The sequence below is a fragment of the Oncorhynchus masou genome, chromosome 20 (genome assembly GCF_036934945.1).
Source record: "Oncorhynchus masou masou isolate Uvic2021 chromosome 20, UVic_Omas_1.1, whole genome shotgun sequence".
NCBI classification, from domain to species: Eukaryota; Metazoa; Chordata; class Actinopteri; order Salmoniformes; family Salmonidae; genus Oncorhynchus; species Oncorhynchus masou.
This window is the reverse complement of record NC_088231.1, coordinates 12,511,477-12,537,052: the sequence shown is the minus strand read 5'-3', so window position 1 is coordinate 12,537,052 and position 25,576 is coordinate 12,511,477. Positions and strand designations below refer to the sequence as shown.

Below are 25,576 nucleotides of genomic sequence, written 5' to 3'. Positions count from 1 at the left end.
GTCGTGGGTGAACAGGGAGTACAGGACGGGACTAAGTACACACCCCTGAGGGGCCCCAGTGTTGAGGATCAGCGGGGCAGAAGTGTTGTTGCCTACCCTTCCCACCTGGGGGCGACACGTCAGGAAGTACAGGATCCATTTGCGGAGGGGGGTGTTTATTCCCAGGTTCCTTAGCTTAGTGATGAGCTTCGTGGACACTATGGTGTTTAATGCTGAGCTGTACTCAATGAAAAGCATTCAAGGGCTGCTCTGTGGAAAGAAACCTCTCTCTAAATAACTAATTAAATCATTGAGCCATACTTCTCAAAAGCTGTTTATGCCTGTTTCTAACCTGTTTCTAACCTTTGTCCTGATCCTGTCCACATTATGACAGTACCCACAGTAGTTGATGATTAAAAGATTGTGATTAGATCTTCCGACCACCCCCAGAGGTAGTCAGGTACCATGACGCATTGTGACCAGGAAATCTTGTCACAATGCGAATACAATAACGAGAACGAGGCAATGGTATTTGAACAAACCCTTTCACCAGGAGCATTCTTTAAAAACCTGGAGGTGTATGCATTTCTCAAGGCAGGTTGGGGAATTCCACTTTTACACCTTTGACTCTGAGCCAACATGTCATTTTATTTCACCTTTATTTTACCAGGTAGGCAAGTTGAGAACAAGTCTTCATTTACAACTGCGACCTGGTCAAGATAAAGCAAAGCAGTTCGACACATATAACAACACAGAGTTACACATGGAGTAAAACAAATATACAGTCAATAATACAGTAGAAAAAAAGTCTATATAAAATGTGAGCAAATAAGGTGAGATAAGGGAGGTAAAGGCAATAAATAGGCCATGGTGGCGAAGGAATTACAATATAGCAATTAAAACACTGGAATGGTAGATTTGACAGTAGATGAGTGTGCAAAGTAGAAATACTGGGGTGCAAATGAGCAAAATAAAGAAATAAATACAGTAGGGGAAGAGGTAGTTGTTTGGGCTATTTATAGATGGACTATGTACAGGTGCAATGATCTGTGAGCTGCTCTGACAGCTAGTACTTAAAGATAGTGAGGGAGATAAGTGTTTCCAGTTTCAGAGATTTTTGTAGTTCGTTCCAGTCAATGGCAGCAGAGTACTGGAAGGAGAGGTGGCCAAAGGAAGAATTGGCTTTGGGGGTGACAAGTGAGATATACCTGCTGGAATACGTGCTATGGGTGGATGCTGCTATGGTGACCAGCAAGCAGAGATAAGGCGGGACTTTACCTAGCAGGGTCTTGTAGATGACCTTCAGCCAGTGGGTTTGGTGATGAGTATGAAGCAAGGGCCAGCCAACGAGAGCATACAGGTCGCAGTGGTGGGTAGTATATGGGGCTTTGGTGACAAAACGGATGCAATTTGTTGAGTAGGGTGTTGGAGGCTGTTTTGTAAATGACATCGCCGAAGTCGAGGATCGGTAAGATGGTCAGTTTTACGAGGGTATGTTTGGCAGCATGGGTGAAGGATGCTTTGTTGCGAAATAGGAAGCCAATTCTAGAGTTAACTTTGGATTGGAGATGTTTTATGTGAGTCTGGAATTAGAGTTTACAGTCTAACCAGACACCTAGGTATTTGTAGTTGTCCACATATTCTAAGTTAGAACCGTCCAGAGTAGTGATGCTGGACGGGCGGGCTGGTGCAGGCAGCGATCGGTTGAAGAGCATGCATTTAGTTTTACTTGTATTTAAGAATAGTGTTGGAGCCCACGGAAGGAGAGTTGTAATGGCATTGAAGCTCGAGGGTTGTTAACACAGTGTCCAGAGAAGGGCCAGAAGTATACAGAATGGTGTCGTCTGCGTAGAGGTGGATCAGAGACTCACCAGCAGCAAGAGCGACATCATTGATGTATACAGAAAAGAAAGTCGGCCCAAGAATTGAACCCTGTGGCACCCCCATAGAGACTGCCAGAGGCCCGGACAACAAGCCCTCAGATTTGACACACTGAACTCTGTCAGAGAAGTAGTTGGTGAACCAGGCGAGGCAATCATTTGAGAAACCATGGCTGTTGAGTCTGCCGATGAGGATGTGGTGATTGACAGAGTCGAAAGCCTTGGCCAGGTCAATGAATATGGCTGCACAGTATTGTTTCTTATCGATGGCGGTTAAGATATCATTTAGGACCTTGAGCGTGGCTGTGGTGCACCCATGACCAGCTCTGAAACCAGATTGCAAAGCGGAGAAGGTATGGTGGGATTCGAAATGGTCGGTGATCTGTTTGTTAACTTGGCTTTCGAAGACCTTAGAAAGGCAGGGTAGGATAGATATAGGTCTGTAGCAGTTTGGGTCAAGAGTGTCCCCCCCCTTTGAAGAGGGGGATGACCGCAGCTGCTTTCCAATCTTTGGGAATCTCAGACGTCACGAAAAGAGGTTGAACAGGCTAGTAATAGGGGTGGCAACAATTTCGGTGGATAATTTTAGAAAGAAAGGGTCCAGATTGTCTAGCCCGGCTGATTTGTAGGGGTTCAGATTTTGCAGCTCTTTCAGAACATCAGCTGAACGGATTTGGGAGGAGAAATGGGGAAGGCTTGGGCGAGTTGCTGTGGGGTGTGCAGTGCTGTTGACCGGGGTAGGGGTAGCCAGGTGGAAAGCATGGCCAGCCGTAGAAAAAATGCTTATTGAAATTCTCAATTATAGTGGATTTTATCAGTGGTGACAGAGTTTCCTATCCTCTGTGCAGTGGGCAGCTGGGACTAATGACATGTGCTTAAAGTCCCCAAGCAGTCTTTGTCATGTTGTTTTTAAGTAATCACTGTATGTCTAATAAATCACCGTGTGTTTATTTAGTGAAAATAACTATTTAATTTCCCTGAATCACCTTTCACACTTGAAATGCTCAGTCTGATCACGTGGGCATCAGGAAACAAATACGCAATATATTTACATACATAGCCCTGATTGGCTGATAGGATGGTCTAGAACCCACCCATTTAACCAGATGAAGTCATTGGTCTATTATAATCATGATATGGGCCAAAAGTTAGATCTCACCTGGACAGGTTGAAATTCCAGGCATTGTTTCCAAACAGCTCTTACACAAAAATGGATTTATCATAATTTTCACAATTTCAGAGTGTTATTTTTACCTTTACCTAGTGTGGAAATATCATACAAAAACATGAAAATATGTTTCTACTGAACTGCCCCTTTTAAAGCGTGGTTGTGGCTGTGATTGACATTGCACACATTCACAAAAGGAAACATCAGGGACCATATTATGATGTGTAACCTTCTTGTACAACTTAATTCAACACCCTGATACACGGAAATACCATATTATCACATGCACTTTAGTCATTGTATAGTTTGCACTCAACAGTGTGATGAATACATCATGGGTACATGCCATTCTGACTGAACGGCTACGTGCGTCATCTGAGCACAATGTGAGTTTTGAACAGGAGAGAGAACATCCTGTCTAATTCACAGCAGTTGTGAGGTATATGTAAATATAGGGTTATGACCGGTGTTGCTATCTTAATTATATGATTTAAACTATAAAGTTCACACCCAGCTTCTAGTCAATGTAGCACCCTATCATTACATATGGCCTAGAAGCCCAACAACAGCAGAGAGAACATTTACACACACTCACACATTCCATCACTATACCATTCCACCCATCTCTCCATTTAATAAGGAGCTATGACATAATTAGGCAGACACATTATCGTACTTAGCATGGGTGTGTTGTATTGTATCACATTGTATAAGTAGTCTTGCACGAGCCTTGGCTTATGCTTGCCAAAATGGCTCATAGGAGCAGGAGTCCCTCTTCTGTTACGTGAAACTGTCAAACTGTCAAACCTGGGAATTTTGGAAAAGTTAAAAAGATTTGGCAACCCTGGTGTCAGGGGCAATGTTTATATAATTCTAGAATTTCATTCCATTACTGCTAGAGATATATCATTGCCTTTCAGAGCTAATAGGTTGAAATGCTACATGTAGCTTCTTTAAGGACGATCACCTCAGGGACTCCTGATACAGGGCAGTTTCTCAGCTCTGTGGATGTAGAGAAGGGGCTGCACAAACCCAACGACCACTATGATAGAGAAACAAATGGACATACCAAATGTACACTCCACTTGTTTTATAAAACGATAAATGATAAACTGAAGAACCAGTGGGAGGTACGTGACAACCATAGACACCATGATCATTGAAATGGTCCCGAAGGGCCTCAGTTTCATGTTGTTCATCCCATCGTCTTCCCCCGTCCCAGAGGACATTTCAGGGCCCTGAGAACAGCCAGGCAGCAGAACAACATCACAGAACACATAACCGGGGTGAAACTCAAAGTGAAGTCATTCATTATATATTAGGATTCAACAAGCATGTAAGCAAAGCAGGACCCAAGCACCATCAGCCAGATGACAGCACAACACCTGTACCCGAGGTAGCGCTCCACACAGATACAACACTGGAACAGAGGACGACCAGTAAGGATGAAACCCTTAAAGAAAATCACAACGCTCCATAAAACACCATCCTCTTGGAAGTCATTCAGAATGTGATTGTGGAGTATAAACATCAGACTGGACAAGCAGGTGAGTATATCAGACACGGCCAGGTTGAGAGAGAAAACGTCTAAACTGTCCTTGTTTTTGAAAGAAAAGCAAAAAAAAAATTGTCCATATGTAGATATTCCATTAAAAATCAGCCGTTTCCAGCTTTACAACATTAACAATGTCTACACTGTATTTCTGATCAATAAAAGAAATCGTTTTTCTTTCAAAAACAAGGGCATTTCTAAGTGACCCCAAACTTTTGAACGGTAGTGTATATATATACATTACCAGTCAAAAGTTTGGACTCACCGACTCATTCAAGGGTTTTCTTAATTTTTTAAATTGTAAAATAATAGTGAAGACATCAAAACTATGAAATAACACATATGGAATCATGTATTAACCAAAAAAGTGTTAAACAAATCAAAATAGCCTTAGCCTTGATTTGAAAATATATTTTATATTTGAGAGTAGCCACCCTTTGCCTTGATGACAGCTTTGTACACTCTTGGCATTCTCTCAACCAGCTTCATGAGGTAGTCACCTGGAATGCATTTAAAGTAACAGGTGTGCCTTGTTAAACGTTAATTTGTGGAATTGATTTCCTTCTTAATGCATTTGAGCCAATCAGTTGTGTTGTGACAAGTAGGGTTGGTATACAAACACTTTTTTGGTTACTACATGATTTCATATGTGTTACTTCATAGTTTTGGACAAAACATTAAGAACACCTTCCTAATGTTGAGTTGCCCTCAGAACAGCATCAATTCATCGAGTTATGGACTCTACAAGGTGTCAAAAGTATTCCACAGGGATACTGGCCAATGTTGACTTCAATGCTTCCCAGTTGTGTCAAGTTGGCTGGATGTCCTTTGGGTGGTGGCCCACTCTTGATACACATGGGCAACTGTTGAGCGTGAAAAACATTTCTCGACAAACTCGAACCGGTGCGCCTGGCACCTACTACCATACCCTGTTCGAAGGCACTTGAATATTTGGTCATGCCCATTCACCCGCTGAATGGCACACATGCATAATCAATGTCTCAGTTTGAATGAGGTAACCTGTTCTGAGGAATTCTTATTTTCTCTAACGCTCCTCCTTTGATGAGGTTTGTATCAGGCATCTTCCTTCACCTTCTGTGACCCATATCAAATGTGTGCCGCTCGCTCTCTCCACCCCTCTCTTTTCCTGGTCGTAGGATCTCTCTGAAAGCCTGTTTGGTAAACAAGTTAACACAGACTGCAGCTGATAGCGGGAGGGCGGGCGGGGGAGAGGGATGGCGGGAGGAGGGGGTGATATCCAGATGTGAATTCCTGTCACGCATACATCCTGGAATTAACTAAAAGCAGCAAAGGTTTGAAAAATAAAATAAAAACTGTCTGTCTGTCTGTCTACATGCATGACTTACATAGTTCCTTGTCCCCTCGTCAAAGCCTGTTTTACTGCATGGTAGTGGAGGTGAGGTGGACACTCCCAACGGCAACATACTTAGCCCAACGGCAACATGCTCAGCTAGGTAGTGTGCTGACAACTCCCCAGCCCTCAGGAGTCCTCTTTCTGCCAGCTAAACCTGCATTACTGTGTAACAGATAATGTGTTACGTACATAGTCATGTAACAAAGGAATGAGAAGAGGAATGGAGTCAAAGTTTATTGTCTGACAACCAACAAAAATACAATTTCCACATATTCTATGATAATAAAGTATGCTATTGTATCAAAAAATAAACTACAGTTATTTGGTAGAATTGTAAACACATTGTGCTTTGTGATAAAATGTCCATTTTATAATTGGGTAATAAGATTTGCCTCGTTAAATAAATAAAATAAATACAGCAGTCAATGTGTACCAAGTCTCTCATACTAGTCAAATCAACTGGAGGATTCTATGATGAGGGAAACAAGTCTCTCATACTAGTCAAATCAACTGGAGGATTCTATGATGAGGGAAACAAGTCTCTCATACTAGTCAAATCAACTGGAGGATTCTATGATGAGGAAAACAAGTCTCTCATACTAGTCAAATCAACTGGAGGATTCTATGATGAGGGAAACAAGTCTCTCATACTAGTCAAATCAACTGGAGGATTCTATGATGAGGGAAACAAGTCTCTCATACTAGTCAAATCAACTGGAGGATTCTATGATGAGGGAAACCCGAAAACTAAACCCTGTTTGTCTACCTTTGTTCACACCTATTCAGTAGGACTACTGGAATCTTGGTTACATCCAATGTAGGCATACAAATAGAGGTCCCATTAAATTACTATTCTAATTCCTAATTCAATGGCCCTACATTTCTACCAATTCCATAGACACATGGGTTTACTTTCTGAATGACTCCATACTCCGACCACTTTAAGTGCCTTTGTCTGGGTGGGTGACAGAAGTCCGACGGTATTCCGTGTTGTTCCTCTCAAGCGGACAGGGGCTCGTAGGTGTGGAAGTGGATCCCTTTAGAGCAGGTGATCTTCATCACAGCGCCATTTAGACCGGTATCAGTTATCAGGCGCAACACTCCCTCTGCGATCAGCGACGGTCTGGGGATAGAGATTGAGAGATTGAGATAACAGGGTCGTGTTAGGTAGGGAACACAGTTCCTCCCTGGTTCATCCGGTTGTTTTCCACCGGGTGTCTAATGAACACGTCCCAGGAAAGAGAGAGGCCATGATCATACATTGTCTTTCAATTCCAGAAGGTTTTTATGGATTGAATTGGACTGGCTAACAATTTAGATTGTAAAATTCCCTCATGATTTTATCAGAGAATTCCTGAAACATGATGTAACTTAATTCAACAATTTCTTGGCTGAAAGAGATACAAGATCAACATTTAAAAAGGCCTCTTTTTGACGCTGTAGCCAACAGATTTATCACATCGACTTGCCCCAGGCCAAACAGCTTGGACAAGATATTACGAAATACTGTACTTTAAAGCAGCTGAGCTGGTAAATGTAAGCATTCAAGACTGAAGTGCATTCTGATATAAATAACTAAACTTGACCTGCATATGATTTTAAGTGCATCTTATCTCAAACACACTGTATTTCTCAATATTTGTCTTTGCATGTTTCGGATGCATATTGTAGCAAACTTAATCATTTCAAATAAATGTTTGCAAAGTTAGTCAAGTCTTTCCTCAGAGTAGCCCTCAACGTTTGTATCTGTATATCTCCACCACCGTTTGCTTCTGAAGTAGAAAACCTTATCTGATGTCGTGCAAAGCACTCAAAACACAGTGACATAGAGAGGGGACAAGACATAAACACACCAGGAAGCTTTCAAGGCCCCCCCCTCTCCTCTCTCCAGATAAGACAGGGAAACTGAGGAGGGATAACAACCTCCATGGCCTCCCACACATACTATGTGGAGGGAGGATTTAAGGAGGAAATGGACACTGATAAGGGAGGCTTTGCTACTCCAGATAATGTTTTACTTGATGTCGTAGAATGGAGTTAGTATTTGGGTGGTTTCGCAGGGCCATGTGGGGAGGGTAAGCTGATTCTAGGTCTGTGCTGACTTGTTTAGGTATAACCAACACTTGTATACATTAACCTGAAGCAGTATCCTATATACACCACATAGATTTACAGTAAACCTGAGTTATAAAGAAAGTGATAGGTAATGAGTGAAAAAGGAGGGAAACGAGGCAACTTCTACACGGCATGTATAGGAACTCACTGAAGCACCCCGAACTTGTGCACGCTCCTCTTTAAGTCATCCTTGAACTTGTCAAACTTGCCCATGTTGTCCTCGTGTTCCACGGAGCGCAGGAGAGGGGTGTCCACGAAGGCAGGGCACAGCGTGTTGATCCTCACACCATAGTTCTCCACTTCGGCTGCATCCTGCGTTGGGAGAGGAAAGGAACACAGACGTTTCAGGGTGTGTGTGTGTGTGTGGTTGTGAAAGGAGCAATGTGCCAGTGTGTATGTATGTATTGTTTGTGTGTGTTGTGTGTGTGTTGTGTGTGTGTGTGTGTGTGAGAAAGATGAGCACAAACATGTCCGAACATGGTCAAGCGTAATCACCCAGGTCAAAGGAATGTGTCTAGGCCAGTGTTTTCCATGTCTTTCCTGGAGTACCCCCAGCCATCCCACATATCACATATTCTACTACGACATCTGATTCAACTGGTCAACTAATCATCAAGCCCTTCATTACTTAAATCAGGTGTACTGCTTTTGGATTACATACTGTATGTCTATTAAGGTAGTCCAAAGTTTAGTGTTTGTTCCCATATTAATCGCTCACAATGACTACATCAACGATTATCCCTAATCATGGTAGCAGCCACGTTAACGTAGGAGTCTTTAGAAACATATTCTATTCTTATTTACAATAAAAGTGACTCCAAAATTATTGGGCACAAAATAATCTGAAACACAACCCAAACAAAATAGCAAATGCATCCATTACATTTTTTGAGATCGAAGCTTGATGTAGTCATTGCGTGCTAGGAATACAGGACCACATTTTTTGAGACCGAAGCTTGATGTAGTCATTGTGTGCTAGGAATACAGGACCACATTTTTTTTGTACTTTTACCTCTTTTTCTACCCAATTTCATGATATCTAAATTGGTAGTTTTACAGTCTTGTCCCATCGCTACGACTCCCGTATGGACTCAGGAGAGGTGAATGTCGAGAGTCATGCCTCCTCCAAAACATGACCCTGCCAAGCTGCACTGCTTCTTGCCACACTGCTCACTTAACCCGGAAGCCAGCCGCACCAATATGTCAGAGGAAATACCATACAAATGGCGACCGTGCATGCGCCCGACCCACCACAAGGAGTCGCTAGAGCGCGATGGGACAAGGACATTCCTGGCCGGCCAAACCCTCCCCTAACCCGGACGACGCTGGGCCAATTGTGCGCCGCCTCATTGGTATCCCGGTCACGGCCGGCTGTGACACAGCCTGGGATCAAACCCAGGTCTGTAGTGACACCTCAAGCACTGCGACAAGCCAATTGGTAGGCTATACTTTTTTACTGCTTTAATTCACATAAGTGAATTTGACAGTCTGCACTTTAACCCCATAGTCATTGATTTAAAATCCAAAAGAAGAATAAAGTGTTTCACTGTCCCAATAATTACGGAGGGCACTGTATGTGGAACGGCTAGTTGTCCTCGAGGAGAGGTTTGGGGGTGTATTAGAACTCACCGCTATGGCTCTGGAGAAGCCTATCACCCCGTGCTTTGTGGCCGTGTACACTGGCTGGTAGGGGGAATGAAGGAAAGCTGAAAAGAAAGAAAGAAGAATAAACAAAGTTTACAGTCATGATAACTCACCAACATACTCCACATGGTGCCCATTTAAATCTCAGGCTTTTTTTATTGACGACGCTTATCAACAATGCAATCACTCTAAAGGCATTGTTACAGAGGTTACTTGTCCTCCGTGTGTGTGTGTGTGTGTGTAAGCACACTATAGTGGAATTTACCGGTTTTTACTGAGATCTCATATCGCTTGCTAGAAATTAATGAGTACTGTAACTTATTCTCTATGCGTTTCCCGTCATGGAAAATCCGGATCTTTCAAGGAAAAATATTACCCCCTATTTTGACTTAATTCAAACATGAAAAAGCTGTGTGTTTATGTGTGTTGGGCCGGCCGCCAAGTTCTGTTTAAACCAGAACAATCTCCAGAACATTGCATTTCAGGAGAACTCGCTTCCCCCTCCAAATAATGGGGCTCAACTTCCTTTTATGGACACATAAAACCTTCACCTTGTGAAGATCAATCATTAGTTTTCCCCTTTAAAAAAGGATCGAGCCAGGGCAAACCTTAAGAGAAACCTGTTGTATGGAGTACTGCAAGGCACTTTGTTTCTGAAACCTCTCAACACCTTTGTATAAGAGAACAGAGGTGAAATTAGATGGGGAAAAAAATCCCTCTGGGAACATAGTCAAATCAAAGGGAATTGAGCTCAAAGAGAATGTTTACATGCATTCTTAAACAAATGTGTGCTGAGTAGAACCATATAGTGTTTTTCAGTTTTTCTGAACCCTTTTTGGTGCTAGGTAGAACCCTTTTCAGAGGGTCTACCATGTAGGTTTCTTCATAGAACACCTTGTATATGGTTCTACTAAGAACCATTTTATTATATAAAGGTTATTCTTAGAACCCTCCATGAATGGAGGCCTTTAAAATCAAATTATTTATGAAGAGATCTGTCTATGGTAAGGCCACTTGTTGACGGGCTTAGTTAAACCCTATCACAGTGATGTTAGGAAACCCTTGGTTTACAGGCCACGTCAGGCCTGCAAGTCACATTATTCTGGCTTGCAAAGTGATGTGTAATTTCTATTGGAATCGAGCCAGAATTACGATATCCAACGAGTGGAATTATTTAAATCAACCGCAACATGCATTAAAAAAAAATTGCCAGGGTAGGGAAGATCAGATCCTTGATTTAGTCTCAGTATTCAAACTGGAGCAAGCATCTCAGTAACACGTGCAATAAGTCCAACTACTAAAAAATTGATTTTTTTTTTTAACTAAACCAATGTTATTTATCTTTGTGTAGCATAAAATGTATCACCCAATCAATGGGTACAGTTGAAGTCAGAAGTTTACATACACTGAGGTTGGAGTCATTAAAACTCGTTTTTCAACCACTCCACAATTTTCTTGTTAACAAACTATAGTTTAGGAAAGTTGGTTAGGACATCTACTTTGTGCATGACACAAGTCATTTTTCCAACAATTGTTTACAGACAGATTATTTAACTTATAATTCACTGCATCACAATTCCAGTGGGTCAGAAGTTTACATACACTAGGTTGACTGTGCCTTCAAACAGCTTGGAAAATTCCAGAAAATTATGTCATGGCTTTAGAAGCTTCTGATAGGCTAATTGACAACATTTGAGTCAATTGGAGGTGTACCTGTGGATGTATTTCAAGGCATAACTTCAAACTCATTATCCCTTTGCTTGACATCATGGGAAAATCAAAAGAAATCAGCCAAGATCTCAGAAAACAAATTGTAGACCTCCACAAGTCTGGTTCATCCTTGGGTGCAATTTCCAAACGCCTAAAGGTACCACTTTCATCTGTACAAACAATAGTACGCAAGTATAAACACCATGGGACCACGCAGCCATCATTCCACTCAGGAAGAAGACGCGTTCTGTCTCCTAGAGATGAACGTACTTTGGTGCGAAAAGTGCAAATCAATCCCAGAACAACAGCAAAGGACCTTGTGAAGATGCTGGTGGAAACAGGTACAAAAGTATTTATATCCACAGTAAAACGAGTCCTATATCGACATAACCTGAAAGGCCGCTCAGCAAGGAAGAAGCCACTGCTCCAAAACTGCCATAAAAAAGCCAGACTACGGATTGAATGTACTTTGGGGACAAAGATCGTACTTTTTGGAGAAATGTCCTCTAGTCTGAATATATAACTGTTTGGCCATAATGACCATCGTTATGTTTGGAGGAAAAATGGGGAGGCTTGCAAGCCGAAGAACACCATCCCAACAGTGAAGCACGGGGGTGGCAGCATCATGTTGTGGGTGTGCTTTACTGCAGGAGGGACTAGTGCACTTCACAAAATAGATGGCATCATGATGAAAGAAAATTATGTGGATATATTTAAGCAACATCAAGACGTCAGTCAGGAAGTTAAAGCTTGGTCGCAAATGGGTCTTCCAAATGGACAATGATCCCAAGCATACTTCCAAAGTTGTGGCAAAATGGCTTAAGGACAACAAAGTCAAGATATTGGAGTGGCCATCACAAAGCCATGACCTCAACCCTATAGAAAATTTGTTGGCAGAACTGAAAAAGCATGTGCGAGCAAGGAGGCCTACAAACCTGACTCAGTTACACCAGCTCTGTCAGGAGGTTGGGGCCAAAATTCACCCAACGTACTGTGGGAAGCTTGTGGAAGGCTACCCAAAACATTTGACCTAAGTTAAACAATTTGAAGGAAATACTACCAGTTGTGAAAAATTGAGTTTAACTGTATTTGGCTAAGGTGTATATAATCTTCCGACCTCTAATGTATATGCAAAAACACATTAAAACAAACAATTCTGAAAATCACCCTGCATTGGAGCATGCTGGGAAATATGATATATGGTTGTACATAGTTATTCTCATTTTAACAGAAGGGTTCTATGAGAACTCCCAAACCACCCATGTGTTCCTGCTGAATTTCAGTCCTGTAGGCGAGGGCATAAATATGAGCTGGAATTGTACACGAAACATTATAGAAAGTCTTGACTTCAAATCTTATTGCCACTTCAGCTAAAAAAAAGTCACAAAAGTGACAAGGAGGAAAGGGATCTATATGAGTTACAGGTTTGCTGCTGGGACACACAGGAAGCAAAGTATGTGCAATAACATGACAATATGGGGTCATTTATCATAAAACACAACCAACCATTATCTTGCAGTTTCAGGCATACTTGTACTTCCCCTTATGCCTAAGCAGCTCGAACAGAGTGCTGATAACATGAAACGTCAGACTGCTCTTCCCTTATTTGGAACTACAGTGAACGATATACTGCCCGTCTTAATTGGTTACTACAGTATAATACTGAACCAAATGCTTTCACCTTTAACCCGTGTGGGAATTGGCCTATAGGGATATAGGGCTAATTTGAATTGGTTCTTACAGAATTAGTATGAGAATGCATAACCATTTTAGAAATGGTTAATGAACAGTTGAGGGAATCGGAAAATGATTCGACCAAATGTGAGTACACAACAGTTCAAATGACACAAGACTGAATCCAGACATTACACTGTTGATGTTATGTGCACTTTACATGTAGTGTACTTTTGTTGAAAACGAAATCTGAAAATACTCTGGATACATTCTGTAACATGATAAGGCTATTCCTGTAAAATATGGGGTAGGTGCAACACAAGACAAACATTACAAAGGTTTGAATGAGAAGATTAACTGGTGTCTCCAAGTGGCCACACACACCTCTCCAAAGTCTGCACAGTTCCTAAGCAATTTCAATGCACTTTTATGACTCAAAAGAAAAGTTTTCAACTATAAAAAGGTACCTTTGTGAGCTCTCCTAGCTGTGCCATTGAGGAACAAGGTCACTTGTAGTTGTTTAGTTTGGAACACAGCCCTGAAGCCATAACACAATTGGGGGATTCTGCAACTTCGGGCACTTTGGCCATGCAAGAATTCAGAAATTAAAATGTATTGAAAAAAAACAAACATTTTACCTGTATTATAATTGTCTTTGATTTGTCTAGAAATAATATCTGATCATCGCTGTGATCGTACTATTCAGGAATTTATATATGTTTGCCATTTGTCTCAGACAGCCATTAAACATCCATTTTAGTTGAACATTAAATATTATACAATTAATTTATAACACATTTCTTATACATTTGTCTTGCATTGAACATTATTTTAAGTGCTTTTTAAGGTTTCCTCAAATTAATAATTCAACACAACGCCTGAATGTATGGACTTGCCTTTGTGTGACAACTGAAAATATTTATTTATCATAACAAAATAAGATATTTCCATCCAACCATTTTGTGAGATAATGATAACAACCATATGATTTCCCTATCTAAAACAAATAGATCAATATAAGTTACACATAATATACTAATTTACCTAAAAATATGGGTGTGGTGGAAATGACAAGTTGTGGTGGAAATAACATCTATGTAAAAAATAAATAAAAAAAAATGTAGGAAAACAATATTTTATTGCAACCATTTTGAACAACAACCATTGTTAAGCATTTAAGACAACGTACAATTCCAGAGGTCACAGACATAGAAACTAAATAAAAAAGGACGATCCCAGGAACATCTGCAAAAAGACAGGGAGAGATACTGGAAGAAAAAAGAGAAGGGAGAAGTGAAAACTATCTCTGAGCTTACAAGGTGAGAACAAAGGAGCAAGAGATGGCAATGGAAATGCAACCAACGAAATAGAAGACAGACTTTAAAGAGAACAGTTGCGATTGCGACCTACCTATCAGGCAACACAACACCTTAGTCACCAGATGACTTGCAGTCATAACATGAGGCCATCCAACCTGTCCCTAACTTACCTGCCCAGACTGCTTAGCATGCTTTGGCTAGTATTGCAGATACTAGTATTACAGCATATAGTTCACTAAATACATCAAATGTATTTAAAAAATCTAAATTCTACCACAAATTAAAGAAATTATAGCCTGTTTGGAAATGACTGACAATAAAAATGTTCTCTACACAAGTAATACTTACCTAGATTTTTCTTCAACTTCTGGACATCACTTCTGGAACAACTGTTTGCTGCAGCCATGTGCTTCAGCGTCACAATACGTTTCCATGGTAACCAAGTTAACATTCTCTTGACAAAACTTTATTATTGAGGAATTTGCCCTCAGTGATGGAAATGACACCACTACCAAAGGACAGGTATATTTTGTATAAATAACAATATAAAGGGCATACTCACCTCACATATTGATATAGATGTTATTTATTTGACTCTTTCTCTAGAAGATAACATTACATAATATGTAATTATTAATGTTTTCTCATAGAAAAACCTAGTGGAAGCTCAAAAGTCTGGGTCAGGGACAAGGGCAAAACAGTGAAATGCATCTGAAAAATAGCTAAAGTACTAGATTGAGAGGTGTTTAAAAAATCTGGGATGATGGTAGTGTGAACTTAACATATAAAGAAAAAAAAACATATTTAAAAAAAAAAATCACTAAAATTGACCCTGAGGATTATAGAAGTTCCTGTAGTTGCAGAACCACCCAATTACTGTTGTTGTTTACGCAATCCAAAAATGGTCTGTTATAAATCGCAATCAAGGTCAGGTGGGCATGATCTGAAAGCTTGTTCCATTGCCAGCTGTTATAAAATACGATCTTACAATGTTAGTTTTTTCTGAATTTCCTTGTGAAAGCCTATCGTAATTTAGGTGCATTCAGGTGCGTGTGATGCGGCAATTTTTTTCTCACAATCAACAAATATAGGCTCATTCTGTTCAGAAGACCCCAGGATATGACTACATGTCATCTTGCAACTGTACATCAAACATAGTGATCATAATCATTGATTTGGAAATGTGAATTGCACATTTGGACTCACAGGTGTGTGGCTTGCTTGTATGACATCAAAGCGGTATTTATTATAACCCTCAACATCTCATCTTTCAAAATACATCCAGTCCTCTTAATTTACAGCAGTTCCCCTCACCTGGACAACAAAACATTTGCAAACGTTGCCCAATTACTGGAAGGGATGGCGGCAAATTTTTGTTGCGAGCGGTGCTCAAGTTCAGAATGGCTGTCAATGAAAATCCATACAGCGCTGTGAAGCGCAGAGACAGAACCCTTACTGAAACAGCCACTACGTTCCAATTTAGGCGCTTATTATTGCCCAAATCTGCCATTTTCAACTCGTATACAGGTACGAGTGTAAAGGGCTACATGATTTTAAAATATATTTTACAAACGTAACATACTTTTCCTGACTTTCTCAACTAACTCTGCTTGCTGTATAATCTGCAGTTCTGTCCATTGTATCTTTGACTTGGTACTGTGTTGCTGTTGTCCTTTTTAAAATGTATACATCATCTCGTCTGGGGCGTTTTATTCTCAGTAATGACGTCATATATATTGTTGGGTATGTTCACCTCCAGAGTCTTGAATGATGCATAACAAAACACATCTAGTATGATTAATGACAGTCTATAATAACACTGTACGGTTTCTTGGGAGTTAAGAGTCACCAAGAACACAACATGATGAAAAATCCCACACCACATACAAAATGCTAAGCTAGGGACCCTGGGACTAAACACCTCCCTTTGCGTCTGGGTCCTGGACTTCCTGACGGGCCGCCCCCAGGTGGTAGGGGTGGGCGGCAGCGGGTCTGCCACTCTGATCCTCAATAAGGGGGCCCCTCAGGGGGTGCCTGCTTGGTCCCCTCCTGTATTCCCTGTTCACCCACAACTGCATGGCCAAGCACGTCTCTAATACCATCATTACATTGGGGCAGGAAGGTAGCCTAGTGGTTAGAGCGTTGGATTTGTAACTGAAAGGTTGCAAGATCGAATCCCCGAGCTGACAAGGTACAAATCTGTCGTTCTGCCCCTGAACAAGGCAGTTAACCCACTGTTCCTAGGCCGTCATTGAAAATAAGAATTTGTTCTTAACTGATGCCTAGTTAAGTAAAGGTAACATTTCAAAAATATATATATATTTGCCGGCGACACAATGGTGGTGGGCCTGATCACTGACAATGATGGGACAGCCTATATGGAGAAGGTCAGAGACATGGCGGTGTGGTGCCAGGACAACAACCTCTCTCTCAATGTTAATAAGACAGGGGAGATAATTGTGGACTGCAGGGAGGGCCGAGCACGCCCCCATTATCATTGACAGGGCTGTAGTGGAGCAGGTCGAGAGCTTCAAGTTCCTTGGTGTCCACATCACCAAACTGTCATGGTCCAGACAGACCGAGGGGGGCACGACAATGCCTATTCTCCCTCAGGGGATTTAGCATGGCCCTTCAGATCCTCAAGGGGTTCTACAGCTGCACCATCGAGAGCATCCGACCACAAGGCGCTACAGAGGGTGGCGCGTGTGGCCCAGTACATCACTGGGACCAAGCTTCCTGCCATCCAGGACCTCTATACCAGGCGGTGTCAGAGGAAGGCCCTAAAAATTGCCAAAGACTCCAGCCACCCTAGTCATAGACTGTCCTCTCTGCTACCGCACGGCAAGCGGCACCGGAGCGTCAAGTCTAGGTCCAAAAAGGCTCCTTAACAGCTTCTACCCCCAAGCCATAAGGCTGCTGAATAGCTAATATCAAATGGCTATCCAGACTATTTGCATTGAACACCCCTTTTTTTACGCTGCTGCTACTAGCTGTTTATTATCTATGCATAGTCACTATCTACATGTACATATTACCTCCATTTCCACGACTAACCTGTACCCCCACACATGAGCCAGTACCAAAACCCCCAGTATATAACCTCATTAGTTATTTTATTGCATTACTTTTTTAAACATTCGTTTATTTAGTTAATATATTCTCAACTTTTAATTTTCTAAAAACTGCATTGCTTGTAAGAAAGCCTTTCACGGTAAGGTCAACACCTGTTTTATTCTACCCACAAAATACAACCTAGCACTCTGGTATCCTGCAAACCATGATCCCTTCTGCATTTTACACCCCGAGTTAAAATACAGAAGTCTGGTGCACATGTTGTCAATGGTTGCCGTTCATAGAAATACTTGTACATTGCTAGACATGTCTGCCTTGTCGATCTGGTAGCTACTGAGGTAAGACAGGTGGTCTCACCAACAGCACAAATACAAATGTTCTTGTCAGAATAGCCTGGTTTGATATAGATGATATCGCGTTTTCCTATATGCAGAATAAGCTAGTTACTGCTGCTGTGGGGCGAGCCCAAAGGGAGGTGCTGATTTGAGGTGGGCTGTTCATTTCGATGGATACATGGAGCGGGGCCTTTGCTGACAAGTTTCTCAAATACCAGCCCCTCGTATCACACTTGGACAGCCTTGGATATAAGTGAAAGTGGGTGACAGTAGTATTTGACAGTCTCGGCCACGTACATATGGTGAGTGGCCTTCAGATTGCAGAGAGCAAAGCAACTGGCCGAAGTACTGCTCGGTTTCAGCTCTTACTGGCAGCCTCGCTTTGTGGAGAAGGTGCTTTCTGGATCCTTAAAATGCTCTTGTATCCAAGACCTCTAAAATAGTTTTTATCCATCTTAATGTCATGTCATTTGTGGATTCAAATAAAGTATTTAAAAATGTGTACGTGTGTGTTTTCCTTTCCCCCAAAATGTTGTCAACTGATACCCTTGGTACATTTCAGGTTAGGCTCCTCTTACCACACATCATGGAGAACAGGATGAACCAAAACAATGATTTGCCTGTACCGAACACTGCAGTGGGTCCACCTACATTCCAAAGTCCCTGGTCCCATTAGAGGCAGCTGCCAGTTAAAACGGGGCCTGTGAGCGCCTGCAGCTTTTACTGCGGTTGTACATCAAGCAGCATCTTGCCAACAGTTTCTTCTCAATGGTAAAGATAACAAACTGATGTCATGTCAGCGGTGTTTTGGCTTTGGGGGTAGAGATCATGTGTGATGTTGTCCATTGTAGCGAGCCTATCTGACAGTTCTATCACTGTTACATAACCACGTTCAGAGTGATTAAAACAATATTTAGCATATTTATATATTTCCCCTTTCTGTAATACATTTCCAGTGTTCTATTTATGACACTCAAGGTGCACGTTGATGGTCACTAGGCGTTATACTGAATGTTATGGATTATGCTCATATCGGTTGATAGTGATTGACGCCAGACTGGAGGTACAAGGACACACTGATTATTCACGGTTGTATTGATGACCTTCTGTGGACACCGATTCTGTAGCAGCTGACAAAGCCACTGCCTTGGTTTTAAACTGCGAGCCTCTCGGGCTGGTGTTTCCAGAACATTTGATGTTGTCTGATTCAGAATATAAAAAGGGCCCGTCTCCAAAAGGCCAGTTAGAAATTATATCTGCTTCTGTGCTGGAGGCGTCTCCCTGTGGCAACTTGTAATAAAGCAGCTTTTATTTCTCAATTCTCTTCTTTAGTCCATCTGGAAATTCCAAAGAGGATGAGACACTAAGGTTTCAGCCATGTTTGTTTAGCGAAGCTTCAGAATCAGCTCTCTGAAGGTGAGTCAATTGTGTTGACCCCTCTGTGGTGGAGACTTTTCTGGCTTCTCTCACCAAGAGGTATTTCTGAAATGTGATGAACGAGCCTCGTTGTACTGTCAGTTAAGGATCTTGGTTTTGTTGTAATTGACTTAGTTAAAAGTCCGTGGGTAAAAGTCGCTTCTCCAGTCAGCTGCATGTGTGGTTTGTGTGCTGCAAAACACTGAATTTGGGAAGGGTGTGCCTTGTTCGACCCGGGTGGGGTTCCGAGTACGTGAGTGCTCTGTGAATATCGATAATAACCCATTTAAAACCTCAAGTGGCATCGGCAGTGTCATCCTGGTGGGAAAAGTAACCAATCGGTTTTAAATACCGCACAATTGGGAGAGCCCCCTGGGACCAGGGATTAGCAACATCTGGTCATTTTTAGATACTGTTGGCAAAGGATACAGTGCTACTGTTTGCATGGTGTGTGGCAAGGTGGTTATTTGGACAAGTAGGGCATTACCTCTCGTGGGTAGAACCTATGTGGAGTGTTCGTTTGTTTGTTTGTTTGGTACGGTGGGTACCTCAGTTTGTGGTGGTGTCAGAGTGCGGGCCCGTTCACCATAGGTGAACTATACGGTTCACTTCCGTGTCTGATCCATTATGGATCCTGTTCTCACGTTTTAGGTTGTTGGTTCACTTTTGTGACTGACTGTATTCCCTCCCCCAAATCTAGACTGGATGTCACGACTTCCGCCGAAGTCGGCTCCTCTCCTTGTTCGGGCGGCTTTCTAGCAATCGCCGCTCCATTTCTCATATATCCATTTGTTTTGTCTTGTTTCATACACACCTGGTTTTCATTCCATAATCTGCATGTATTTAGTCCTCTGTTCCCTTCCATGTCTTTGTGTGTAATTGTTTATTGTAATGGTGTATGTGTCATGTCTTGTTATGTCTGTTCCTGTCCTTTCTCTTCATTCTCTCTCTCTGCTGGTCTTTTTAGGTTACCTTCTCTGTCTCTCATTCCTCAGCTGTTCTACATCTGCCCTAACTAGCTCTTTCACTCTTCCCCACCTGTTCTCTCTTCCCCCTCTGATTAGGTCTCTATTTCTCTCTCTGTTCCTGCTACTTTCAGTGTCTGATTCTTGTTTGTGTTTTTTGATGCCAGAAGCAAGCTGTCGTCTCGTTTGCTTCCACCTTGTCCTGTCCTGTCGGAGTCTGCCTGGCAGGAGCATCCTGCACTATACTAACGTTCTTTTTGTTCCGCTGACAACGTTGGAAGAGGATTTATGCCATTCCTGTATTTTCATTAAAGAACTCTGTTTTCTGTTAAAACCGCTTTTGGGTCTTCACTCAAGTTCATAACAGAAGAATCAGACCACGAATGGACCCAGCGGCTCCGGACCCTTTTCACTCCGCCGTCGAGATCCAGGGAGCGATGCTAGGCAGACACGAGGAGGAATTGTCTGCTGCTCAACATGCCGTTGAGACCCTGGCCGTCCAAGTCTCCGACCTCACAAGACGGGTTCACCAACTCCACCTCGATCCACCGCCCACTTCCAGGGTTTCCGAGTCTCCGGAGCCCAGGATCAACAACCCGCCGTGTTACTCTGGGGAGCCCACTGAGTGCCGCTCATTCCTCACTCAGTGTGATGTGGTGTTCTCTCTCCAGCCCAACACTTACTCCAGGAGCGCAGCCCGCATCGCCTACGTCATTTCTCTCCTTACCGGACGGGCGCGTGAGTGGGGCACGGCAGTCTGGGAGGCGAGGGCTGAGTGTATTAACCAGTATCAGGACTTTAAGGAGGAGATGATACGGGTTTTTGACCGTTCTGTTTTTGGCGAGGAGGCTTCCAGGGCCCTGTCTTCCCTATGTCAGGGGAATAGATCCATAACGGATTATTCTATTGAGTTTCGCACTCTCGCTGCCTCTAGTGACTGGAACGAGCCGGCTTTGCTCGCTCGTTTTCTGGAGGGTCTCCACGTCGAGGTTAAGGATGAGATTCTCTCCCGGGAGGTTCCTTCCAGTCTGGACTCCTTAATAGCTCTCGCTATTCGCATAGAGCGACGGTTTGATCTTCGTCGCCGAGCTCGTGGAAAGGAGCTCACGTTCTCCGTTGCTCCCCTCTCCACATCACTGCCACCTGCCGCATCACTGCCACCCTCCTCCGCCGGCTCGGATGCTGAGCCTATGCAGCTGGGGGTATTCGCATCTCGGCCAAGGAGAGGGAACGGAGAATCACCAATCGCCTCTGTCTCTACTGCGGCTCCGCTGGTCATTTTGTCACCTCATGTCCAGTAAAAGCCAGAGCTCATCAGTAAGAGGAGGGCTACTGGTGAGCGCAACTACTCAGGCCTCTCCTTCTGGATCACGCACTACCTTTCCGGTCCATCTCCGCTGGCCCGGTTCATCTGCTTCCTGCAGTGCCTTGATAGACTCTGGGGCGGAGGGCTGTTTTATGGACGAGACCTGGGCTCGGGAACATGACATTCCTCTCAGACAGTTAGGGAGCCCAGGGCCTTGTTCGCTTTAGATGGTAGTTCTCTCCCCAAGATTCAGCGTGAGACGCTGCCTTTAACCCTCACTGTCTCTGGTAATCATAGCGAAACCATTTCTTTTTTAATTTTTCGTTCACCTTTTACACCTGTTGTTTTGGGTCATCCCTGGCTAGTGCGCCATAACCCTTCTATTAATTGGTCTAGTAATACTATCCTATCCTGGAATGTTTCTTGTCATGTAACCTGTTTAATGTCTGCTATCCCTCCTGTTTCCTCTGTCTCTTCTTCACAGGAGGAGCCTGGCGATTTGACAGGGGTGCCGGAGGAGTATCACGATCTGCGCACGGTGTTCAGTCGTTCCAAGGCCACTTCTCTCCCTCTACACCGGTCGTATGACTGTAGTATTGATCTCCTTCCGGGAACTACTCCCCCCCGGGGTAGATTATACTCTCTGTCGGCTCCCGAACGTAAGGCTCTCGAGGATTATTTGTCGGTTTCGCTCGACGCTGGTACCATAGTCTCCTCCTCCTCCCCCGCCGGAGCGGGGTTTTTTTGTTCAGAAGAAGGACGGGTCCCTGCGCCCATGCGTGGATTATCGAGGGCTGAATGACATAACAGTTAAGAATCGTTATCCGCTTCCTCTTATGTCTTCAGCCTTCGAGATCCTGCAGGGAGCCAGGTTTTTCACCAAATTGGACCTTCGTAACGCCTACCATCTCGTGCGCATCAGGGAGGGGGACGAGTGGAAGACGGCGTTTAACACTCCGTTAGGGCACTTTGAATACCGGGTTCTTCCTTTCGGCCTCGTTAACGCTCCAGCTGTCTTTCAGGCACTAGTTAACGACGTCCTGAGAGACATGCTGAACATTTTTGTTTTCGTTTACATGGACGATATCCTGATTTTTTTCACCGTCTCTCTCGATTCATGTTCAGCACGTGCGACGCGTCCTCCAGCGCCTTTTGGAGAACTGTCTTTATGTGAAGGCTGAGAAGTGCACTTTTCATGCCGCCTCTGTCCCTTTTCTCGGTTCCGTTATTTCCGCTGAGGGCATTAAGATGGATCCCGCTAAGGTCCAGGCTGTCATTGATTGGCCCGTTCCTAAGTCACGCGTCGAGCTGCAGCGCTTTCTGGGCTTCGCTAATTTCTACCGTCGTTTCATCCGTAATTTTGGTCAGGTGGCAGCTCCTCTCACAGCCCTTACTTCTGTTAAGACGTGCTTTAAGTGGTCCGTTTCCGCCCAGGGAGCTTTTGATCTTCTTAAGAATCGTTTTACATCCGCTCCTATTCTTGTTACACCTGACATCTCTAGACAGTTTGTTGTTGAGGTTGACGCGTCAGAGGTGGGCGTGGGAGCCATTCTTTCTCAGCGCTCTCTCTCTGACGGCAAGGTCCATCCTTGCGCGTTTTTCTCTCATCGCTTATCGCCGTCAGAACGTAACTATGATGTTGGTAATCGCGAACTGCTCGCCATCCGCTTAGCCCTAGGCGAATGGCGACAGTGGTTGGAGGGGGCGACCGTTCCTTTTGTCGTTTGGACTGACCATAGGAACCTTGAGTACATCCGTTCAGCCAAACGACTTAATGCGCGTCAGGCTCGTTGGGCTCTGTTTTTCGCTCGTTTCGAGTTTGTTATTTCTTATCGTCCGGGCTCAAAAAACACCAAACCTGATGCTTTATCTCGTCTCTTCAGTTCTTCTGAGGTCTCCACCGACCCCGATGGGATTCTCCCTGAGGGGCGTGTTGTCGGGTTGACTGTCTGGGGAATTGAGAGGCAGGTAAAGCAAGCACTCGCTCACACTCCGTCGCCGCGAGCTTGTCCTAGGAACCTTCTGTTCGTTCCCGTTCCTACTCGTCCGGCCGTTCTTCAGTGGGCCCACTCTGCCAAGTTAGCCGGCCACCCCGGCGTTCGGGGTACGCTCGCTTCCATTCGCCAGCGTTTCTGGTGGCCCACTCGGGAACGTGACGCGCGTCGATTTGTCGCCGCTTGTTCGGGTCTGCGCGCAGACTAAATCTGGGAACTCTCCTCCTGCCGGCCGTCTCAGACCGCTTCCCATTCCCTCTCGACCGTGGTCTCACATCGCTTTAGATTTTATCACCGGACTGCCTTCATCAGCGGGGAAGACAGTTATTCTTACGGTTGTCGATAGATTCTCTAAGGCGGCTCATTTCATTCCTCTCGATAAGCTCCCTTCTGCTAAGGAGACGGCTCAGATCATTATCGAGAATGTTTTCCGAATTCATGGCCTTCCGTCTGACGTCGTTTCCGACAGAGGTCCGCAGTTCACGTCTCAATTTTGGAGGGAGTTTTGCCGTTTGATTGGGGCTTCCGTCAGTCTCTCGTCCGGCTTTCATCCCCAGTCTAACGGTCAAGCCGAACGGGCCAATCAGACTGTTGGTCGCATTTTACGCAGTCTTTCTTTTCGTAACCCTGCGTCTTGGTCAGAACAGCTCCCTGGGCAGAGTACGCCCACAACTCGCTTCCCTCGTCTGCTACCGGTCTATCCCCTTTTCAGTGTAGCCTCGGGTACCAGCCTCCGCTGTTCTCATCTCAGCTCGCCGAGTCCTGCGTCCCCTCCGCTCAGGCTTTTGTCCAGCGTTGCGAGCGCACCTGGAAGGGGGTCAGGTCGGCACTTTGCCGTAATAGGGCGCAGACTGTGAGGGCCGCTAATAAGCGTAGGACCAAGAGTCCTAGATATTGTTGCGGTCAGAGAGTATGGCTCTCCACTCAGAACCTTCCCCTTAAGACAGCTTCGCAAGTTGGCCCCGCGGTTCATTGGTCCGTTCCGTATTTCCCAGGTCATTAATCCTGTCGCAGTGCGACTTCTTCTCCGCGCTATCTTCGTCGCGTTCACCCGGTCTTCCATGTCTCCTGTGTTAAGCCCGTTCTTCGCGCCCCCGCTCGTCCCTCCCCCCCCATCCTTGTCGAGGGCGCACCCATCTACAGGGTTCGTAAGATTTTGGACATGCGCCCTCGGGGCCGTGGTCATCAGTACCTAGTGGATTGGGAGGGGTACGGTCCTGAGGAGAGGAGTTGGGTTCCCTCTCGGGACGTGCTGGACCGTTCGCTGATCGATGATTTCCTCCGTTGCCGCCAGGTTTCCTCCTCGAGTGCGCCAGGAGGCGCTCGGTGAGTGGGGGTACTGTCATGTCTTGTTATGTCTGTTCCTGTCCTTTCTCTTCATTCTCTCTCTGCTGGTCTTTTTAGGTTACCTTCTCTGTCTCTCATTCCTCAGCTGTTCTACATCTGCCCTAACTAGCTCTTTCACTCTTCCCCACCTGTTCTCTCTTCCCCCTCTGATTAGGTCTCTATTTCTCTCTCTGTTCCTGCTACTTTCAGTGTCTGATTCTTGTTTGTGTTTTTTGATGCCAGAAGCAAGCTGTCGTCTCGTTTGCTTCCACCTTGTCCTGTCCTGTCGGAGTCTGCCTGGCAGGAGCATCCTGCACTATACTAACGTTCTTTTTGTTCCGCTGACAACGTTGGAAGAGGATTTATGCCATTCCTGTATTTTCATTAAAGAACTCTGTTTTCTGTTAAAACCGCTTTTGGGTCTTCACTCAAGTTCATAACAGTATGTTCGCGCGCTATACTTTTGTATTCGCATTCTGTGTTTTTTGGGCACTTAGATGTCACGTTGTGCCTATTTTTTACCGGAATAAAAGTGCCCCAGTTTACTCTAATCTGCTCTCCTGCACCTGACTTTGCCTGCCTTACACAGCCTTAACACTGGAGTTGCTTACCAAGACGACACTGAATGTTCCTGAGTGGCCTAGTTTCAGTTTTGACTTAAATCTGCTTGAAAGTCTTTGGCAAGACTTGAAATGGCTGTCTAGCAAAGATCAACAACCAACTTGAGACAGCTTGAAGAATGTTAA

At 44.0% G+C, this 25,576-nt stretch overlaps 1 protein-coding gene across 1 annotated transcript in view; it reads right to left on the bottom strand.

Annotated features, from left to right (window-relative positions):
• Positions 1 to 6,163: 6,163 nt before the first annotated feature.
• LOC135506982 (15-hydroxyprostaglandin dehydrogenase [NAD(+)]-like) overlaps positions 6,164 to 25,576 on the bottom strand; it is a 46,291-nt gene continuing 26,878 nt past the window's right edge. The window contains exons 5-7 of the mRNA XM_064926427.1: positions 9,699 to 9,775; positions 8,218 to 8,381; positions 6,164 to 7,077 (exon numbers count right to left, since the gene is read on the bottom strand). Coding sequence (XP_064782499.1) covers positions 6,954 to 7,077; positions 8,218 to 8,381; positions 9,699 to 9,775 — 365 coding nt within the window. The 3' untranslated portion in view covers positions 6,164 to 6,953. The remainder of the gene's footprint in view (positions 7,078 to 8,217; positions 8,382 to 9,698; positions 9,776 to 25,576) is intronic.